Source organism: Trichosurus vulpecula, chromosome 2 (genome assembly GCF_011100635.1).
Source record: "Trichosurus vulpecula isolate mTriVul1 chromosome 2, mTriVul1.pri, whole genome shotgun sequence".
Classification (NCBI taxonomy): domain Eukaryota; kingdom Metazoa; phylum Chordata; class Mammalia; order Diprotodontia; family Phalangeridae; genus Trichosurus; species Trichosurus vulpecula.
The window spans coordinates 44910599-44931471 of NC_050574.1; the positions used below are offsets into that span (position 1 = coordinate 44910599).

Consider the following 20873-nt stretch of genomic DNA (forward strand, 5'->3'; position numbering starts at 1 on the left):
GATGAGGAAACTGAGGCAGGCAGAGGTCATGTGACTTGCTAAGGGTCACATATCGGAGGCCGAATTTGAACTCGGGTCTTCCTGACTTCCAGGCCCAGCCTTCCACCCAATGAACCACCTCACTGCCTTTTTCTCCCTGAGCTTGCTTCTCCTCCTGACTTCACCATTTCATTTTGTGGCAGTGCTGTTTACATGGTCTTTTTTGTAGGAAACTCTTGGTTCATCTTTGACTTTTCTTTCCAGTTCACATCTCCCAGCTAATCAGTTCCCAAGGCCTAATAATCCAGAGCTCATTGTGTAGTGAATTCAGAACTATCAGTACTCATATCTGCAGTTGGGATTATGTGCCAGTAGATGTCTCTCTTGGGTTTTTCTTTTTTCTTTTTGCTTAATGGAGGTTTAGAAATTCAGAATTGAGCCATAAGAGAATAAACCTACCTACTATTTTTTAAACCGTGTCTACACATGTCGAATCACTTAAAACAAGTTCTCCAGATTCAGGAAGAAAAACAATGGCATATACACATAATTGAAATAAAAAGTTTCAGAATAAAATCTGTCAGTTCTTCACATATAGACATAACCTTAGCTTCTTTCCCATCATTTTCCCCATCTTCTCCTGCAAGAGTGCTGTACTATCAATATGCTTTATGTATAAGTGCAAGCCTGGAGACTGAAAGAATTTAGGTATGATTGAAAAGAAATCAGGCTACAAGTATATATTCAGTTTTGGGGAAAAGTTATGATGTGACACGCCACTAATAGTGTTCACACTTCTGAGGCCCATGGCCAGCAGATGTATTATAGCTATGAAATTTTTAAGAGGAAGAAAGGCCAGAGAAAATGTGAAAAGATGAAAAATATGCCCCTGCAAGATGATTCATCCAGTGGTCAAGCAACAGATATATACATTAAGTACTTACTGTGTGTGTAGAGGCCTGTGCTAGACTCTGCATGAAGATGGCAGTGGTGACAGTGATGAATTGTTTTTATGTGAAGTTGCTCTAGTGATGCAGATGAATTCCTTTGCCTGCAGGTACCTTCAGGCCAGAGGCTATAGCCATTCTGTGTCCTGGATGAATGAATGAATGAGATGCTATTTATTAAACACTCACTGTAGACCAGGCCTTATCAAGCATGGTAGCAAGTATGGCGCTTGGCATGCATAGTAGGTGCTGAATTTGTAAATGCAAATAAGGTTCTAGAGCACTTTTTCACAGGCCTTCAAGGCTCAGTGAAGTTACTAGGACACTCCCCCACCCCCCTGAATTCTAGTCGTTTAATTGATGAAATCAGATAAGCTGGTTTTGATGTGCAATTGATATTTGTTTGAAGAACAAGATTGGGCTAGGACAGGGGTGGGGGAACCTGCAGCCTTGAGGCCACATGTGGCCTTCTAGGTCCTCAAGTGCAGCCCCTTGACTGAATTTAAACAGATTTGTTCTGTGAAGTTTGGATTCAGTCAAAAGGCTGCGCTTGAGGACCTAGAAGGCCACATGTGGCCTCGAGGCTGCAGATTCCTCACCCCTGGGCTTAGAAGATAGAGCATTTTATGTCCATATTAGAACACAGCTACTTTTGGGCGTTCTCTTTAAGGTTATCTGATCTGGTTCTTTGACAGTCATTTGTCCTACCTTTCTCTCTATATAGAGATAGATTGAAACATTATTTTTCTGGACTGAGTATTATCTCCTTTTGGCTCATAAATTTCTGAAACTGAATGATTAAGTCGTCTTACCATGGCTTTTGCTGAAAAAAATATCCTTGGTGTTGAGGGGGTTAAATGCCATCTTGATTGTAACTTCAGAGTGCAGAAGCTTCTCACAGAAGAATTATCCCTCTGTTGAGATTTCCTAGCTGTGATGTGTGTGTCAAATATAAATTGGTTCACAGTATTTAAATGCTTGAAATATTTTCCAGCAAAGGGGATCAGACACACTTTGACATTCTAGATCATCAAATTAAGTGCCTAGCCCTCTCAATTTGCATTCAAAATGGGGTGGAAAAAGTTCACTAAGGGTAGCATTTTTTCTCTCTGACAAAAGGGAAAATGTTTGTGATAAATGCTGGGTCTGTGTGAAGGGAGACATTCATTGTTCTGTCCTTTTTTGAAAACAGCAAGCCAGATTTCCCCAGAGAGGCTGGGGAAACCAATTATGGCCACCTCCTCAAGTCAGATTCTTTTGAATTAATAGTAATAGCAGTGGGTGGAGACATTGAGCATTACCTTCTGTAAGAGCAGCTTGCAGAGGGTAATGTTTCACTCAAAGGAAACTCCTGTTCTTAGGGAGGTGGGGCCAAGGTTACCTGGCATGTCCCTGGAAGGATTTCCGAAGCATACATTCACTTCTTTCCCTTTCCATTCCAACACAACACATACACACACACACACACACACACACACACACACACACACACACACACACACACCCCTTTTACCATATGTTGCTCTGAGGCCAATACTTGGATCTCCTTAGACATCCAACATAGATCTGGAATTGAGGGGTTATGGTGGCTCTACATCCACTACTCTTTTCTCATCCCCACCCCTTCCCTCATGCCTCAGCCTTCTCTGATTTTATCCTGTTGCTTGTACCTTCTTCTTTAGGTCAAGAGCTCTAAACCCTGAAGAGATATTTGTTTCATTCCATTTTTAGATCTCAGCTAGTCATGCCTTCCATTTTAACATGGGGTCAATAAAGGGAAATATTCTAGTCACTAAGGAGACCGAGTGCTTTGCTAGCAACCCTAGACTAGCCTGTTGCATTACTGTACTTTTAGCTAGAGGCTGACTCTATTGTTACCAATACTTGACCTTGTTTTAGAAAACATTGGAGTACCAGATACCAAAGCTAGTGAGGAAAAACATTGGATGGAAATGACATACTTCTTTGTTTCTTTTTGTCCTCTCTTTCTCTTCTTCCTCTTCCTCTAGATCCACCAAGGATTCTTCCTGTTTTACGGTTGTTCTCAACAACCTCCGAGTGTTCCTCATATTTGACTGGCTACTGCTGGTCCACGATTTTCTCCACACTCCAAGTGATGTCAAGAAACCAGACAGTGTCCCTCCTTCACGCCAACGTAACTATAACAGCGAAACAACAGTGTTCCCCAAAACAGTGAAAAGTGGGGTAGTTACCAAGCGGTCTTCCCTCCCTGTGTCTACAGAGAGGCACCTGGAAGTCAAGGTCAATGTGACAGGTGAGCAGATGTGGCGGGCCTCCACATTGAGCTGAAGCAGATGCACAGTTTATTGATTCTTAATATAATCTTTAGGACCTCAATGCATTTGTAATAGAATATTTTCTCTGCAACTTGTGTCAGAGTAACTGATGGTACTTGGTTATGTGCACACTTGGATATATGCAGTCTTTCCAGAAATAGACCTTGCCGATATGGTCTTTGATTTCAGCTGAGCCTGGAGCTAAAAAGTTAATGTTAGTGCTTAGCTGCCAAAGGATGAGACCCTCATTCTCATATGATCTCTTGATGTCTAGTCCAGCTTAGGCACCAGAGGCAAAGTGCTCCTGTTAATTGGGTCTAGTTTACTCATTCTAAAGCTTCACCCAGCTTTAAGTAAATCAGTATGAAAATATAGATTTATAAAGCAGGTAAATCTGGGGGAGATGATTTGCTTTACAAAGGTTTTTTTCATTTACAAAAGCTTTTATTTTAGCTATTTTTCAGATAACAGACTTCCCTTGCATGTTTAAACCATGTGTCCTTTTGGAAACACAGTCATTGTATAAAGCTCATTTATACTTATTATTTGCAGATGAGCTGAAAACTGTTTTTCTGACATTTCTTCGTTTGAGAAATGTCAGAATCAAATTGGTCTAAACTGTTGTAATGAACTTGAACAGCTAGCTACAAAGGCAGTGTAGTACTTATTGGTAAATGGGAGTATTTCTATATGTTTTCTGTGCCTTCTTTAATGGACACTTTCCCCCCATCTTGTGTATTTCTAAAATACCTGAAGTCTCCCAAGATACCTAACTGTAATAGTTTTTGTGAAGGAAATACTGTTTTCAGCTGTGGTCAACCTATGAGGTACTCTTGTTGGGTCAGCTATTATTGGTTGCAGTCAAAGGGTTGGTTTATGATTAATATGAAATATAATGCCTGTCTCCTGGAGAGCAAATCTTAATGGTTAATGGTTTTTCTTCCTGCTGGAAGGTGGTTTAGTTTCTGTTAGAAGGATTGGCTCCCATTCTAACTAAACAGGGCAGCTCTTCAGCCTCTAGGTTTTGGATTTTAACTGATGCTGTCTTTTTCAGGCACTGAATTTGTGGTAGTTGAAGATATGTCCTGTTTTGATACCAATGCCATAATTTTAAAAGGAACAACAGTGCTCACTTACAAGCCCAGATTTGTGGATCGCCCTTTTTCTGGAAGCCTGTTTGGTATTGAGGTGAGAAGGCACCATGTCCTCTGAGTGAGTGCTCAGCTCAGTACAGGAGTATCTGAAGGAGAATGTTTCCATTTAAAACAATTAGATTCAGTTCAATTTAGTAAACATTTATTAAGGGTTTACTATGTGCTGGGCGTTGTGCTAAGCGCTGGGGATATAAATAAGAAAAAAGGGAGACAGTCTCTGCCCTTAAGGAGCTTATAATCTAACGGGCAAAGACAACAGACACACAAGAGGAAACCGAAAAGTGGAGGTGGGGGTGGGGGTGGCCTAAGGGGTATGTGGCATGATGTTCCATGAAGTCAGAACCAAGCAGAGCTACTGAGAGGAAATGGAGAGTAACCTGGAAAGTTCTGCAAGTTCATTGTCTTCTCTAAAGGAAGGCTTTGGGAGGACAGAGAAGAGAATGTGCTGAGTGTCAAAAGCTGCCAGTCAGCGGTGAGAATTCAGGGGATCAGCTTCTCCGGGGGAACTGGGCAGCTGATGGAAAATGGGGTGTGACATGGAAGGCCCAGGGCTCACCTGCTGCCCAATCTTCTGGATAGAGGAGTCCAAATCAAGGTGTTGGGAGTATCTGCATTTTAAAAGAGTAGCTTGTAGAAGGACACCCTGAACCCAAAGGAAAGACTTTGTGAAAGTGGCGTTTTCGTCTCTGGAGAGGCAGGCACATAGGGGAAACATTCAGTTGTGTCATGTCTGGGCCCCTGATCTTCTTTAGGATTTCTTTCCTCACACTATCAGAGAATTTGGCCAGAGCTGGCTAGCCCAGTGGATAGTGCTAGGCTTGGAGTCAGGAAGACCTGAGTTCAAATTGAGCTCCAGATACTCATTAGCTGTGTGACCCTGGGCAAGTTACTTCACCTCTGATTGCTTCAGCTTCCTCATCTGTCAAATGGGGATGATGATAGCACCCACCTCAGGGGCCGTGGTGGAGATCAGATGGCACAATAATTACCAGGCACTTCGCACGACAGCATAGATAATGGGTCCGCATCGCAAAACACACAGAAGGCAGAAGAGGTAGACTGTGTATTCAGACACCAGAGAACCGTGTCCTATAAGCCATGTATGCAATCTATCGGAGCAGTAAAGCATTCCGTACACAATGTCACAGCATGGAGCCTCTCCTGCCCCAGAACAGACTCACAGTGCAGCAAAGTCAGGAGGGTGACCGTTAGCAGCCGTAACTACTTGCTTGCACTGACGCACTCTCTCTCTCTCTCTCTCTCTCTCTCTCTCTCTCTCTCTCTCTCTCTCTCCCCCCCCCACTCTCTCTCTCTCCTCCCTCCCTCTCTCCCCCCCTTCCTCCCTCTCTCTCTCTCTCTCTGTCTCTCCGTCTCTCCCCCCCCCACTCTCTCTCTCTCTCCTCCTCCTCTCTCTCCCCCCCCTCTTTCTCCCCCCCTTCCTCCCTCTCTCTCTCTGTCTCTCCCCCCCCACTCTCTCTCTCTCCTCCCCCCACCCTCTCTCTCTCTTCCCCCTCTCTCTCCCCCCCTCCCCCCCTCTTCCCTCCCTCTCTCTCTCTCTCTGTCTCTCCGTCTCCCCCCCCACTCTCTCTCTCTCTCCTCTTTCTCTCTCTCCCCCCCTCTCTCTCCCCCGCTTCCTCCCTCCCTCCCTCTCTCTCTCTCTCTCTCTCTCCCTCCCCCTCTCCCCCCCCACTCTCTGCATTTCCTGTGACATTACTTCCTTTTCCTCTCAGGAAACTTCTCCCACTACAGGTTAAATTAAGCTTCCTGTGACGTAAGCAGGTCACATGGCCTATTAATGGGTGGGAAAGCTCTTCAGATGTAAATTGCTACTACAACGTGGCATGCAGTGCTATATAAATGTTGGCTATTACTGTTATTATTATTATTTTTCATATTCTCAACCCCTTGGGTCATTTGGTGAAGTCAATAGACCCTTCCGCAGAACAACATTTTTAAATACATAAAATCAAATACATAGGATTACAAAGGAAAATAGTTCTAGGTAAATAAAGATAAACTTTTTCCCCTTCAAGTTCATGATTCCCAAGTTAAAAACCCTTGGCTTAGAGTTGAGCCAGTGGCTGAGCTCTCTTCTTTGCCTTCCTTTCTAGGCTCTCTTCTCTCCTGTGATGTTGCTTAGCAGTTATTCAGTAATAATAGCAGACATTTATGTTACTCCTTAAGGTTTGCAGAGTATTTTTCATACATTCTCATTTGAACCTCCTAACAGCCTTATGAGGTAGTTTGTGCAGATACAGTTGAAGAAAAGGAAGCCCAGAGATACTAATGAATTTGGCCATGATTGTGTTACTAATAAGTGTCAGAGGTAGGATATGAACCTAGGTGTCTCCTTCAAGTCTGCTGCTCTTTCTACAGCACTAGCTGAGGAAATAAGACACAGTCTGTTTCCACTGTTAGCAAAATGTGGTGTTTTTTTTGGGGGTGGGGGGGTGGGCGGTGCTTTGCTGCCAGATATAAATGAACAAAATCTTTGGGGGGGGTTTATTTCTTGTTCTTATCCCTCCTTCTCTTCTTAGCCTAACACCTTCTCTCCCACCTCTCCCTCCCCTGCCACCCCAGGTCCAGCCCTAGTTTGAGAGTGAGATTGGGGATTTGCATACTGGTATGGCCTTATGTGAGTTGGTAATGAAATTGCATAAATTCATCTGCTTTCCAAGCCACCACAATGCCAGCTTTGAATGAGGTATCTTGGTGATTGATGAATGAACTGTCAGGTACAATTGGGCTTTGTGTAGCAGCAGCTCTTGGAGAAAAAAAGAAAAAGGGAAGCTTTCCTGTCCCAAAGTCTTAGGAACGCTGCATGGTAGAATATCTGAGATTCCTTTCAACCCCGGAAGCCCCTTTCAGCTTGATTCTTCGGACAGCACACTTGGATCTGAATTCTAAGATCCCCTTGGCCCGTCATTCAGGGAGAATTTCCAGAGAATGTAATGAGCTGCTTTTGAATCTAACAAAGACCCTTGCTAACACATTTCTCAGCAGTGCTGGAGAAGGCTGAAAGGAGTGCAAAGGGGAGAGTGAAGTGAGGGAGCATTCTTCTTTCCCCTCTCTCATCCATAAGAAAGATAAAGATGTTGGTTTAGTTTTACATCAGGAAAGACTCTAGGGAAATGCAAAACCCCAGCCTGTCACCAGAGGCTGCTCTCTTGTAATCTCAGACAGTAATGCTTGCCACCCTCCATTTTCATTCCTAGGTGTTTTCATGCCGCCTGGGGAATGAGCAGGACACAGCTCTCTCTATTGTTGACCCCGTACAAATTCAGGTTGAACTGGTGGGAAATTCTTCTTATCAAAACAGCTCTGGATTGATGGATGCCTTCAATAGTGAAGATTTTCCTCCTATCCTGGAGGTAATTCTGGAAAAGATGGTAGATGTTTAATACTCTCTGTGTTGTCAAATCCGGTCAACAGTTCTTTACTGAGCACTTTCTTCATACAGCTAGGACTCTGCTAGATGCCGCAGGTTGTCCAAAAGAAAGATAAGATCGGGGACTGTTATGTAGTAAACACTGAATAATGGTGACTGAGTTCAAGCCTTTAAAGTCTTGTTGAGGACATCAAATATAGGATCATGAACAACTTAGTGAATGATAATAGGCAGTAGAAAAACAAATGTCCTGTTTTGTGGAACAGACAAACCAGTGCCCTAAGAGTTTTGCGGAAGAGAGAGATTACTATGAGCTAGATAAGAGTATTGAGTTACATGAAAGAGTTGGGACTTGTGGTGGGCCTGGGATGATAGCTAGGATTTAGCTAGGCAGGAAGGAGGAGGAGAGGGCATTCCCGCTCCAAAGAGCCTTCTATTCAAAGCTGTGGAGGCAGGAATGGCGTTGTGTATGTGGAGACTGATAAAGGGACAAGCCTGATGGGAGCAGATTGCTTGTTGGGGAATAAAGAGAGAAAGTGGAGCAGATTAATTAAAGGTCTTGAATGTCAGATCTGATAGGCAGTAAGGAACCACTCTTAAGTGTTTTGTCTCTCTAGACTTTAAAAAATAATTGCCCACATAGTATTTGGGTGCATACCACAATGACTGGGGAGGGAGGGAACAGGAGTAGTTCATTCATTTGAGCCATAGTCTGTTGGGAAAAAAGAAAGGAGACTTCTATTACTAGATACATCATCTGTTTCTTCATCTGAAAGGATCTCAGAGAGGAAAAATAAACCACAACTAAGCATCTTAGCAGTTGTCACTGAGTTGCAATTTTTAAAACATTCTGTTTTTGATAGATGTGTTGCCATCACAAATTTTATCTGTTCGTTCTCTGGAAAAAAAACAGTTGCTAGTGTATTTTGGGTCCGAGGCATGCTTTATAGGTGGGTTGTTTTAGTAAAAATCATTTTTAAGATCCTGAGTCAAGTGAGCTCACTTAGTCAGTGGTGATGGCAGCGTCTCTCTTCCTTGAATGAGAAGGGTTGTCCAGGAAGATGAGGCAGTTCCTCTTTTCATGCTGTTCTTTTTCCTGATTTTTTTTTTCAAAAAGATTCTTTTTTTTAGGTGAATAGGTGAAGTTCAACCTCATCACTGTCTGAATACTAAGTTACTGTAATTTTACTGTAGTTCCCCTCTTTGGAAATACACATTAGCATTTTCCAGTTGACGTGGTGTGTCCCACATTAGTATCTCCCCAGGCTTTTGAAGCTCAGGGCAGTGGAGGATAAGTTTTGGTCGTTCTCACTCAACTGATAAGGCCTGAATGTAGTTGGAGCAGCACTAGTCTATGGTAGGTAAGGAGAAACTTAACAAGGAAGGGTGGTCCATTTGATGATGGATGTTTTTGACCATAGCTACTCATCATGATTCTCCATCCACTAAGATTTAATGGGATTATGATCTTTGTTGGTAGAGGGAGAACCCACACTGATGAAATCATGGATGCTGGTTGTATTGAAGGATAGTTGTGTGACCCTTGAATTTCAGATCTAGGGCTTCCTACCTGGAAACAGTGCCTGATTCTAAGATCTTTGTACCCTGCCACCCATGGAGTGACAAGTGTCGTCTGTTGCTTTGGGCATATTAATGTCTTGTGTTGTGGAAAGATTTCATAAAAGCAGTTGTACATGTGAGAGAGGAAGAAATAAAGCCAAATGTGTCCTTTAGAAAAATGACCTTGTTTTCTTTTGCTAGATTCACTTACAAAGCCTGGACATCAGACTCTCCTACAATGATGTTCAGCTGTTTCTGGCCATTGCAAAGTCCATCCCAGAGCAGGCTAGCGTTGCAGTGCCAGATTCAGCAATAGTGGAGGCGGCCTCTGCCAGCAGTCACCTTCCAGGGCCCTCCCGAAGCAGTGAGACCTCAACGATCCCTGAAACCAGGGACAGCCCCAGGCACACTCTAGACCCTCTCCTAGGTATGTGCTTAACTAGGAGCTGCCCCTTCTTACTCGTCCACTCGGTCACTTTGTAACTTTGACTATTCCTTTTGCACGAGTATAGGGAACTTTCATTTGAAATTTTATGATGTGTTCCTGTTATTTTTATAAATGTCCCCCGGCTATAAGAGCAGGTCCTGTATTTTCTTCCAAAGAATGTGTGTGTATATTATTATATGTGTGTGTGATGTACAGTAGATATGTGTGTGTATTATATAAGTCAAGAATGAGAAATTCAGAATTTCTCACCGAGATGTCTCATTTCTATTAATAAATAAAAATAAACCCCTCAAACCTAGGGTTTATGTTAAATATGCCCTTTTCTTCTCTTATCATGCTTTCTTAAGGAGATTCAAAATTTTATTTATATATGTATATCTATATAGATATATAATGTATACATACTTGCACACTTATATACATATATAAATGGAACAAAATTTTAAATCTTATGCATCTATGCGTATGTGTACATATGCATATATTTATATATATACATATATATAAATATATGCATATATGTCAATATAGGTCACTAAATTTTGAATCTCCATTTTAATATAGAGACATTACAATAAGGAAAGAAAAGGGTCATATATATAACATAAACTCACAGTTTGGGAGTTTTTTTTGTTAATAGTAATGAGGCATCTCAATGAGAAATTTCTGAATTTCTTTTTTTGATTGATTGGTCTTATAAAAGCTGCATTTCTCATATCTCTAATTTTCCAGAGTTACAGCTGGCCCGACTGCAGGAATTGGGATTTAGTGTGGAGGACTGCCGCCGGGCTCTTTTGGTCTGTCAAGGTAACTTGAGTCAGAATTTTCAGTTTCATTGCTCACTCCTAGAACCCTAAGAACTTCATTTGATATCACAGTGTTCTGAAAATCTGTAGAAATGATAAAATATGCCTAGTACATATCTTATTTGACAAGCACAGTGCCTGGTCTGTTGGTTTCAGTGTTTCCCTTTCTTTGCTTTCTTCCCACCTTACTTTCTTCAGTTCGGTTAAATTCAGCTAACATTTCTTGTGTTTACTATATGCATAGAACTCTCTTAGATGCTAAGGGAGATACAGAGATAAATAAGTGATTCCTCCCCTCCTGATGTTTATAATTCTGTAGGGCTGATAAAACATGTACAGAAATAAATATACTACCAAATAGCCTGGGGGAAGAGAAGCAGAAAGGCTGCCTGTCCCCTCAGGGAAGGAGAGTAGAACAAATCAATCTTACTCTGTATCCCCATCCTTTTGGTATAAAGAGAGATATCTTATCAGAGACCATTGCAGAGTTTAAGCTTTTCCTTAAGGTCCTAGGAACTCTTTTTGACATTCTCTTTGTATGTCGCTAGAGCTGCTCTGAGTTGATTGATTTTTTTTTTTTAAGGACAACTGAAGAAGGCAGCCACTTGGCTGTTTAAAAATGCTGAGCCTCTAAAGTTCATCTCAGTAGTGTCTAACAGTAGAGACAACCAGGGGACTCTGCCAACGCAGTTGATATCAGGAGTAGAGATTAAAGCTGAAAGTATATGCATCTGCTTTATTGATGACTGCATGGATTGTGATGTTCCCCTTGCTGAGCTCACCTTTTCCCGTGAGTATGGATCAGATTAATCACAAATGTTCCCAGTAATCTTGGAATCTTTCGGGTCTGTTTTTTTTCTGTTGCTCATGTTTATTTTCCTAGTTAGTAGATTGGGTGAAATTTGAATAATTAATTTAGCATTTTGTGAGTGTGTTTTTCCAGGAGGAAATCTGGGTTTTCTTATGCTGTTTAGCCTTCCCCTGTACACTGGTAATAGTCAGTTCCCTTGAATAAAATATCTCTTGTATCAACAGATCTGCTGTGTAAATAATGCCTGATCTTTCAACTTCTTGTAAGTCTTCTATGATTGTAGCATTTATTCTCAATTCTTACTGACTTCTGTTTTTTTACATTTAATTTTAATTTTTTTTCTCTATTACATGTAAACAAAACTTTTTAACATTTGTTTTTTAAAATTTTGATTTCCCAATTCTCTCTCCTTCCCCTTTGAGAAGGCAAGCAGTTTGATATACATTATACATGTTCAGTCATGCATAACATTTCCATGTTAGCCATATCGCAAAAGAAAAACCATAAAAAAGTTTAAAAAGTATACTTTGATCTGCTTTCAGACTCCATCAATTCTTTCTCTGGAGGTGGACAGCATTTTTCATTATAAATCCTTTGGAATTGTCTTAGATCATTATCTTAATCAGAGTAGCTAAGTTATGTTTCACAATCGATTATCAGACGCTGTTGCTCTTACTGTGTACAGTGATCTGGTTCTGCTCACTTCACTTTCCCTCAGTTCACATAAATCGTCCCAGGCTTTTCTGAAACCATCTTGCTTATTATTTCTTACAGCATGATAGTATTCCGTCACAGCTATATACCACAACTTGTTCAGCCATTGCCCAATTGATGAGCATCCCTTCAATTTCCAGTTCTTTCCCACTACAAAGACAGCTGCTATAAATATTTTTGTACAAATAGGTCCTTTTCCCTTTTGTTTGCTCTTTTTGGGATATAGACCTAGTACTGGAATTGCTAGGTCAAAGGGCATACAAAGTTTTATAGCCCTTTGGGCATAGTTCCAAATTGTTCTCCAGAATGGTTGGATCAGTCCACAGCTCCTGTTTCAGAAGACAAGTTCAGAAAATAATCCCATGAGCCAGATCATTCTTCCAATAAACTGCCACTTGTAATTCACTCCTCTGAGACCCAGTCCCAGTAGGTTTTTTTTAATAAGTGAAACTGTTGAAAGGAGGGTATGTCTTTTAATCATTTACCTTCACTTCAATCCTTTGACCTTTCTTGAAACACTTTATACATTTAAATTCCTATTAGGGAAATTCAAAGATGAATAAGACTTAGCCTGTGCTCCTCGTGTATTTGCATCACAGTAAGAAAGGTGAATTCTGTATGCTAACTACAGAACAAAATAGAATAGGCTAAATGAATGAGAAGCACTAAACTCTTGGTGAATTTTGCTCCACAACATATAGAGTAGAGTGAGACTTCCACAGGCAAAAATTGAAATCTTACTGCCTTGTTTAATCTTAATTTTGCATCATTGAGCAGGGACCCAGTAGTAGGTTTAGGAATGTTGCTAGAAGATTCTTTGGGTGATACCTTTTACAACCAATGATGCCATTTGGGTTTTGGTAGGGAGACCATTGAGTCCTGTTTGTTGCCCATTTCTTGTCTTTGTTGTCCATACTTGCTGGCTCATTGTGCCTCTCTGAGAGCCCACAGGAGCAAGACCTGTCATTGCTGTGACTATCTCCAAGAGAGTCTGTTATCCTCCCAAGAACAGACTTTTGGGTTTTTTTCTACAATAGGCTTATGAATCCGAACTGAACATTACCAGGCCATGGCATTTTTCTCTTTATTGCCTTTTCTCCAGGTTCCATAAGTCCATAAGGAATAAAGTCAGCATTCATGGTCTTAAGAAGGGTTTTTTAAGCACCTGTGGGTGAAGCACTGTCCTAGATCTGGACAGACTTATTTCTATAGATTGTAAGCTGGGACTTAACACAATAAATGCTTTCTTTACTGTTCACTTGACATTGATTTTATTTGTTCTAGATTGGTAAATCAGTGACTGTGGCCTCCAAGGCATTGTTCTTAGTTTTTATGACAGATAGTTGTTGCCTTTTTCCTTCCTGCGCCAGCTTGGCCTTTTGGGGATTATTTTTAGGGGTGGGGGGAAGTGTATAATAGCTATAAGATAGCTAATAGAAATAAGAGCAAGAAAGTGATTCATTCTATGAGATGAGATTAATTCCTGGAAGATTATGAAGCTGTGTTATGGTTACCTGTTTTCCAATCTAGGTTCAGATAACTCAGTAGCTGTGTGACCTTGGGCAAGTGACATAATCTCTCTGCCTCAGTTTCCTTGTCTGTAAAATGGATTAAAAATAGCACCTATTACCCAGGGCTGTTGCGGGGATAAAATGAGATAATATATAAAGGTGCTTTACAATGCTGAAAGGGCTATATAAATGCTAGCTATCAACTACAATTATGATATTCTTGTCTTAGTGTTTCACTTACTCTTTCTGATTTCTTATAATCTATCAAATCATTGCTAATCCTGGTTAAATAAAAATAGGGTTAGCTTCTCTGTCTTCATATTTAACATGAGGGTTCAGTGTCTTCTTAACTTGAGTATAAACAATAAATCATGTTGAAAGACTTAAAAGAAATCACTTCTCTAAGGTTGTCCAAGGCACCCAATTACTTTAGATCAGGGCTGTCCAACCTTAGGTTTTTATTGAAACAATAGACAATAAATATATTTTGATTTGCCATTTTAGTGAGAGCTCTGCAGTAGCTCTGCTTCGTTTACTAAAGCATTTATGTAAATTTCTATGCTTGTAGGCGGGCTCCCGCGTTTTGGACAGCCTTGCTTTAGATCAGACTATGGAAATGATTTTTTGAATACAGCCTCTTTTTTGAAGCTGAACCTCTGTTATGTCCTCAGCCCTGAGACTTAAGGCATATGATGAGAGTGAGATCTTTGGGGTATCTATGTGTGTCTGTGGAGGGGGAGCGGTGTGGGTGTGTAAGAGACAGAGAGAGAGAGAATTGATAGGTGGCTCACATTATTTATCTTTGCTTGGGTTCGATGAGCCCTGTGTGGCTGAAAAATAAATTGTCCTTGCCTTCTCTATCATTGGGCCATGTCTATTTCTGCTTATAGGAATATATTCAGGGTTTCCTGTGGGGCATACACATGATAAAATTAATTCTTTTGGAAATAGAATTTAGTGATGTTTAGTCAGATATTTGTTATATTTTTCCTTGAAACTTGATTGTTAGCATGGTTTCTTTAACTCTTTTGATGTTGCATTAAGGTCATGGTCACTTTTGTTGTAGGTTTGAATTTTCTGCAGCATGTGAGAACCAGCCCTGAGGGTTATGCCCATTTTACCCTCTCAGGAGATTATTATAACCGTGCACTGTCAGGTAAGTGAGAACTCTAGGATTTGGAGAATATATATATATATATATATATATATATATATATATATATATATATATATATATATATATATACAGAATATATATACATTTTGTATTGGATAAAGGCAGAAGGGAAAAAAAGCAAAGAGCTGCAGAAATGTATAGGGTAAAAATGATCAATCTTTAGAAATGTATCTGATAGGTTATAGCTAAAAAAGACTTGAATGATTTTTTCTGTAATTTAACCATTTTTGATTCTAAATTTTGGCTCATCCTGGAATATGAAATTGTACTAGTTGGTCTTTCTATCTGGTTTTTCCTCTGTAGTTATGGCTTTGTTAGTTATTAGCTGGGTCTTCGTTAGTAATTTTAAAAAATAATAAATGTTTATTGATACCTTTTGTTTTTGCATCATCTACATTTCCCAGCATATACCTTCTTTGTTTTCCTAGAGAGCCACCTCTTATCACAAAGAATTTAAAAAGAGGAAAAAATTCAACAAAACTGAGCAACTTATTGAAAAAGTCTGACTATTGTATTCCACCCATAGTCCCCCACCTTTGCAGTTATTCAGTCAACAAACATTTGCTGAGTGCTTCCTGTAAACAGGGGATGGTGCCTTCTCATATCTCTCCTTTGGAGCAAAGCTTGACCTCAGTAATTTTACAGTATTCAGTTTCCATTTTTTTGTGTTGCTGCTCTTTCCATCAACACTGTTGTCATTGTGTATATGGTTTTCTTGATTCTGCTTACTGCATTTGACACCAGTTCAACTCAGTCCTTCCATGCTTCTCTGTATTCTTTATAGACATTATTTTCTATTTGCACAGTAACAGTCTACTACATTTAAGTGCCGCAATTGTTGAGCTCTTCTTCAGTTTATGGCCACTTAATTTGATACAGGACTCTTGTTTTTATTACTAACCTTGAAGTATATGCCTAGCCATGAGATCTCTGGATCAAAGAGTATAGATGTTTTAGTCACTTTCTTTACGTAATTGCATATTGCTTTCTAGAATGATTAAACCAATTTGCAGCCCCAGTATCAATTTATTTAGTGTGCCTTTGTTTCCATAGATCTTTCACCATTGACCATTTTAATCTATTATCATCTTTGTCAATTTATTGGATGAGGTGAAACCTGAATTGTTTCAATGTGCATTTCTTTTCTTATTGGTGATTTGGAACATTTTTCCATATGTTTGTTAATAATTTGCAGTTCTTCTTTTGAAAACTTTTTCTTCCTATCCTTTGATTTCTCTTTTGGGGAATGGCTTTTGGTTTTATGTGTTCATGCTAGTTGAATAATAGCTCTTAAAAAACAAATATTTTGCTTATTTTCCTATAAAAAAAGACAAAATTCCTAATATGGAGAACCATTGAGACTATATGCTTATATATTCTGCCCTCTCTACTTGAATAATTAGAGTTCATTTGAGTTGATCAGAACCTGATATATGTGTGTATATATATATATGTAATATATACATATATATACATATACATACACATATATACATATATACACACACACAAGCACATACATACATACATCAGAACTTGGAATAGTACTATGCTATACTTAGTATACATAAACACTTGTTAATCCAAAGAAATGTCTCCTGAATGGATGAGGAACTAGAGTGGCTTGACAGAAGGGAAAAACATCTGTTTAAGCTGACACACAAGACTTCTTTCTGTTATCAGGCAGGTATTTCCAAGGTATTAAACTCTCTTGTTGGAGGGTTTGGAAAGATCATTTTTTGCAAGTTACCAGAAGCCCCTAAAGGTAGGGGTTGATTATATTAGATTGCATTATGTCAGCTGAATCCTAAGACTTTCTAAAGGAACTTGTGTTTATAATGATTATTTTGGAGTTTTAGAATTAGTTACACTTTCCATCCTTGACTGGACAAACACTTGTATTTTCTTATCTTGTATATTCAGACCTAGCTGGCACATGCTTATAATTTTTTTTTGAGAATCATTTACCTTTTTAGAGCCACATTAACCCTCTTAGCCCACTAAAGTCAGTTACTTGAAAAGGGTTGAAGCAGCTACTTTGGAGTTGAACAGAACTAGATTCAGGCCTTATTCTTATTACTCCCAATCTCTCTATTCAACCAAACTGGAATTTCTCCTGAAACTGATACTCCATTTCCTGCCTTGTTGCATTTTCACAAGTCATCCCTGATGTCTAGAATCCCTTCCCTCTGTATTGTCACTGTCAGAATCCCTATCTTCCTTTTAGACTTAGCTCAGCTGCTACTGCCTTCGTCAAGCCTTTTTTGCTACCTCCTCCAAGTTAACTAGTTCTCCCCCTGTCCTCATACTGCTTTGTTTAACTTTATCTGCATATTGTTGTATTTCTCCAAGAGAAGCTTAATGTAGCAGCAAGTGCCTTTGTTTCTTTCTATACTTGGCACCTAGCGTATAGCACCTTGTACATAACAAGGGCTTTCAAAATGTCAGTTGGCTTGAGTTCTGCTAGAGAACATAGTTTTTTTTTTTTTTCCACATTTGTAAATTGGTTATTTTTAAATCCGTATTAAAGAAAAATTTACTGGAAGGATATAAGCACTTCCATATATATCCAGTTTGCACACTCAGAGAGTAGCTGATTTATGTAAAACTTTTTTAGTCCAGTAACTCTGACAGTAGCTCTATTGCTTTATTTACCTAACTTGAGTTTGGGATGCTTTACTTCATTTGCAGTAGATCAGTAATGGTTCTGTGTAGTAGATACACACAGTAGACATTCTTGCCATCTGGCAAATGTCCTGTCATGAGAGATGGTGCATTGAAATAAATTGGAAGTAGAAAGCCATCCGCTGTGGTTTACTAAACCCTTGCTAGACAGTCATTAGGACTCACGAGCAGCTTTCCTCCATACTATCTTGGTTTCTGTTGAACATACATCATGTTTCCTGTGTTCTTTTAGGCTGGGAGCCATTTATTGAGCCATGGCCATGCTCTGTATCCTGGCAACAGCAGGCGGCCAGCCGCCTCCATCCTCCACGACTGAAGTTGGAAGCCAAGGCCAGACCTCGTTTGGATATCAACATCACCTCTGTACTGATAGGTAAGAATCTAGAACGTTTACATGGTTCTGTAAATCTCTTTATTTTTATTTTTTTTTATGTTGGTTTGTTGTTATTTTTTTTTTGCAGGGGGGAAGGCAGGGCAATTTGGGGTTAAGTGACTTGCCCAAGGTCACACAACTAGTACATGTGTCAAGTGTCTGAGGCCGGATTTGAACTCAGGTCCTCCTGACTCCAGGGCCAGTGCTCTACTCACTGCGCCACCTAGCTGCCCCTGTAAATCTCTTTCATCTTTGTCTCAAAGACCAGTAAAGCAAACCAAATCTCAGCATTAGTCTAGGTCATCCAGAATAAGCTCTCTTTAAAGAAATTAGCTAATGCTCAGGGTGGTGGTCATGTAGTGTTGCCATTCTTTTGTTTGGTTTTGTTTTCCTCATAGCTGACTGACATAGAGTGAAGCCAGCTTGTTTTTTTTTTCTGTAATTAAATTTTATCCTTTTCATTCAGTAAAAATCCACCATCTGTCCCTCTAACCCACCCCCTTCCCTCCATTAAGAATGAAAGAAAAACTCCTTTTATGAACCTACAGAGTCAAGCAAAACAAATTTCTTCATTGATTGTGTCTGAAAGAAAGTCTATATCTCTCTGTCTCATTCTGTACTCTCAGTCTTTCACTTCTCTATCAGAGGTGAAGAGCACATTTTATCTTTAGTCCTCTGAAATCATAGTTGGTGATTGCTCTGAACAGAGTTCCTAAATCTTTCAAAGTTGTTTGTCTTTACAATGTTGTGTCATTGTATAAATTGTTCTCCTGGTTCTGTTTACCACACTCTGCATCAGTTCATACAAATCTTCCCATGTTTTTTGAAACCGTTCCTTTCATCATTTCTTTATCACAGTAGTATTTTGTTACATTCACATACTGTAACTTGTTCAACCATTCCCTGCTTGATGGGCACTATATCAGATTTCCATTCATTGCCACTCCAAAAGAACCATAAATATTTTTATACATCCTTAGAATTTATTTTGCTTAGGCCTACTCCTTCCCTTAATGTACCCTCCCTCTAAGTCTCCTTTCTTTCTTCTCACCTTTCTCCTTTCCCTCCTATTTTCCTGTTGAATGAATTGTATTTCTGTACCCAACTCTCTGTATGTGTGTGTTTATGTATTCTTTCTTTCTTTGACTAGTTCAGATGATAGTGAAATTCAGCTGTTAGCTGCTCCATCCTTCCTCTTTATTTGTATAGATTTCTACTTGTGCACCCTAATTATGTGAAATAGTTTCCCCTGACCTTCTTTCCTCTCTCTGTATTCCCTTTCAAGATCATCATCAAGACACAACAGAATCACTCTTGGGCCTTCTGCTTTATGAGATCCCCTCTATGACCCCTGGTGATGATAGGGGAGCATATGCTAGAAGAAGAAAGATCACATGCAAGCAACTATGTTCAGACAAGCTATATATAGCATAAATAGGAAGTAATTATCAGAGGAGAGGCACTAGAATTAAGGGTGCTTGCAAAAGGCTTCTTGTCAAAGGTGATATTTTAGCCTAAACTTAAAGGAAGACAGTGAAGCCAGGGATAGAGGTGAGGAGAGAGATGGAAGGTTGGGTGCAAGGAGGTCAATGTCACTTGATGACAGAGTTTGTGGAAGGATGTAAGTTGCAAGAATACTGGAAAGGTGGGAGGTGGGGGGGATTTGAAGAGTTTTTTATGCTACATGATTTCGTATTTGATTCTGGAGATGATAGGAAGCCACTAGAGTTTACTGAGTGTGTGTGTGTGTATGTGTGTGTGTGTGTGTGTGTAAAATATAGTGAGACCTGCACTTTAGGAAGATCATTTTGATACATGAGTGCGAGATGGACTAGAGTAGGAAGAGACTTGTGACGGGGAGACCCATTTGCAGACTGTTGCATTAGGCCAGATGTGAGGTGATAATGTCATGGACCAGGGTAATGGCAGTGTCAGAAGAGAGAAGGGGGCCTATGGGAGAGACACTGCAAAGGTAAAATCAGTGGGCCTTGGTAACAGATTGAATGTGGGGCGGGAGGGGCGCGAGGTGAAAGATAGTGAGAAGTTAAAGATGACACCTAGGTTGTGAGCCTGGGGGCTTAGAATGGTGGTGATGGTGTTGTCCATTCGTCTTCAGTCATATCCAACTCTTTGTGACCCCATTTAGGTTTTTATTGGCAAAGATACTGGAATGGTTTGCCATTTCCTTCTCTAGCTCATTTGACAGATGAGGAAACTGAGGCAAACAGGGTGAAGTGACTTGCCCAAGGTCACACAGGTAGCATGGGTCTGAGGTCAGATTTGAACTCAGATCTTCCTGACTCCAGGCCTGGGGCTCTATCACTGTGCCACCTAGCTGCCCATTTATTAATCATATTAATATTAATCAACATTAATAGACATGTTAGAGAGGAGGGTTTGGGAGCAAAGGTAATTCAGTTTTGAACATGTGAAGTTCAAGATATCTAGGGAATATCTAGTTTGAGATGTTCATCGGGCCGATGGAGATATGACTGGAGATCAGCAGAGACATTAGAGCTGGAAAAGAAGTATTAAGAATGATCTTCATAGAAATCATTGTTGGATCCATGGGAGCTGATGAGATTACCAAGTGAAGTAGTACAGAGGGAGAGGAGAAGAATGTCCAGGATAGAGAAAGGGTTTGGAAGAGCCTCTGTTATGAATTAGACAGTAAATTAATTAGGGATGTGTAGAAGGATTACCTAGCAGCAGTGAGGGCCTAGTTGAGGTTATATAACATAAATTTGTAGTGGACCCAGTCAGCAGTTTCATGATTTTCTCCACCTTTATTGAGTAGTGTATGTGTGTATGTGCATATATATGTGTGTGTATGCATGTATGTGTGTATATACATATGTATATGTGTGTAGAGATATACACATATATAAAAGCAAAGGCAGAAGATATATACATACACGCATACATACATACATATAAAAACAAATGCAGAAGATGGTGGGAGTGATCCAAGGCACAGACTTGGGTGGGTACATTTGGTGATAGGATAAATATACAAGGGTCTA

At 40.0% G+C, this 20873-nt stretch overlaps 1 protein-coding gene across 1 annotated transcript in view; it reads left to right on the forward strand.

The window, feature by feature from the left end:
- VPS13D (vacuolar protein sorting 13 homolog D) overlaps positions 1-20873 on the forward strand; it is a 332377-nt gene that overhangs the window by 92994 nt on the left and 218510 nt on the right. Inside the window, exons 31-38 of the mRNA XM_036744767.1 lie at positions 2936-3201; positions 4278-4411; positions 7593-7748; positions 9527-9752; positions 10506-10580; positions 11163-11369; positions 14682-14771; positions 17710-17850. Of these exons, the coding sequence (XP_036600662.1) occupies positions 2936-3201; positions 4278-4411; positions 7593-7748; positions 9527-9752; positions 10506-10580; positions 11163-11369; positions 14682-14771; positions 17710-17850 (1295 nt within the window). The remainder of the gene's footprint in view (positions 1-2935; positions 3202-4277; positions 4412-7592; positions 7749-9526; positions 9753-10505; positions 10581-11162; positions 11370-14681; positions 14772-17709; positions 17851-20873) is intronic.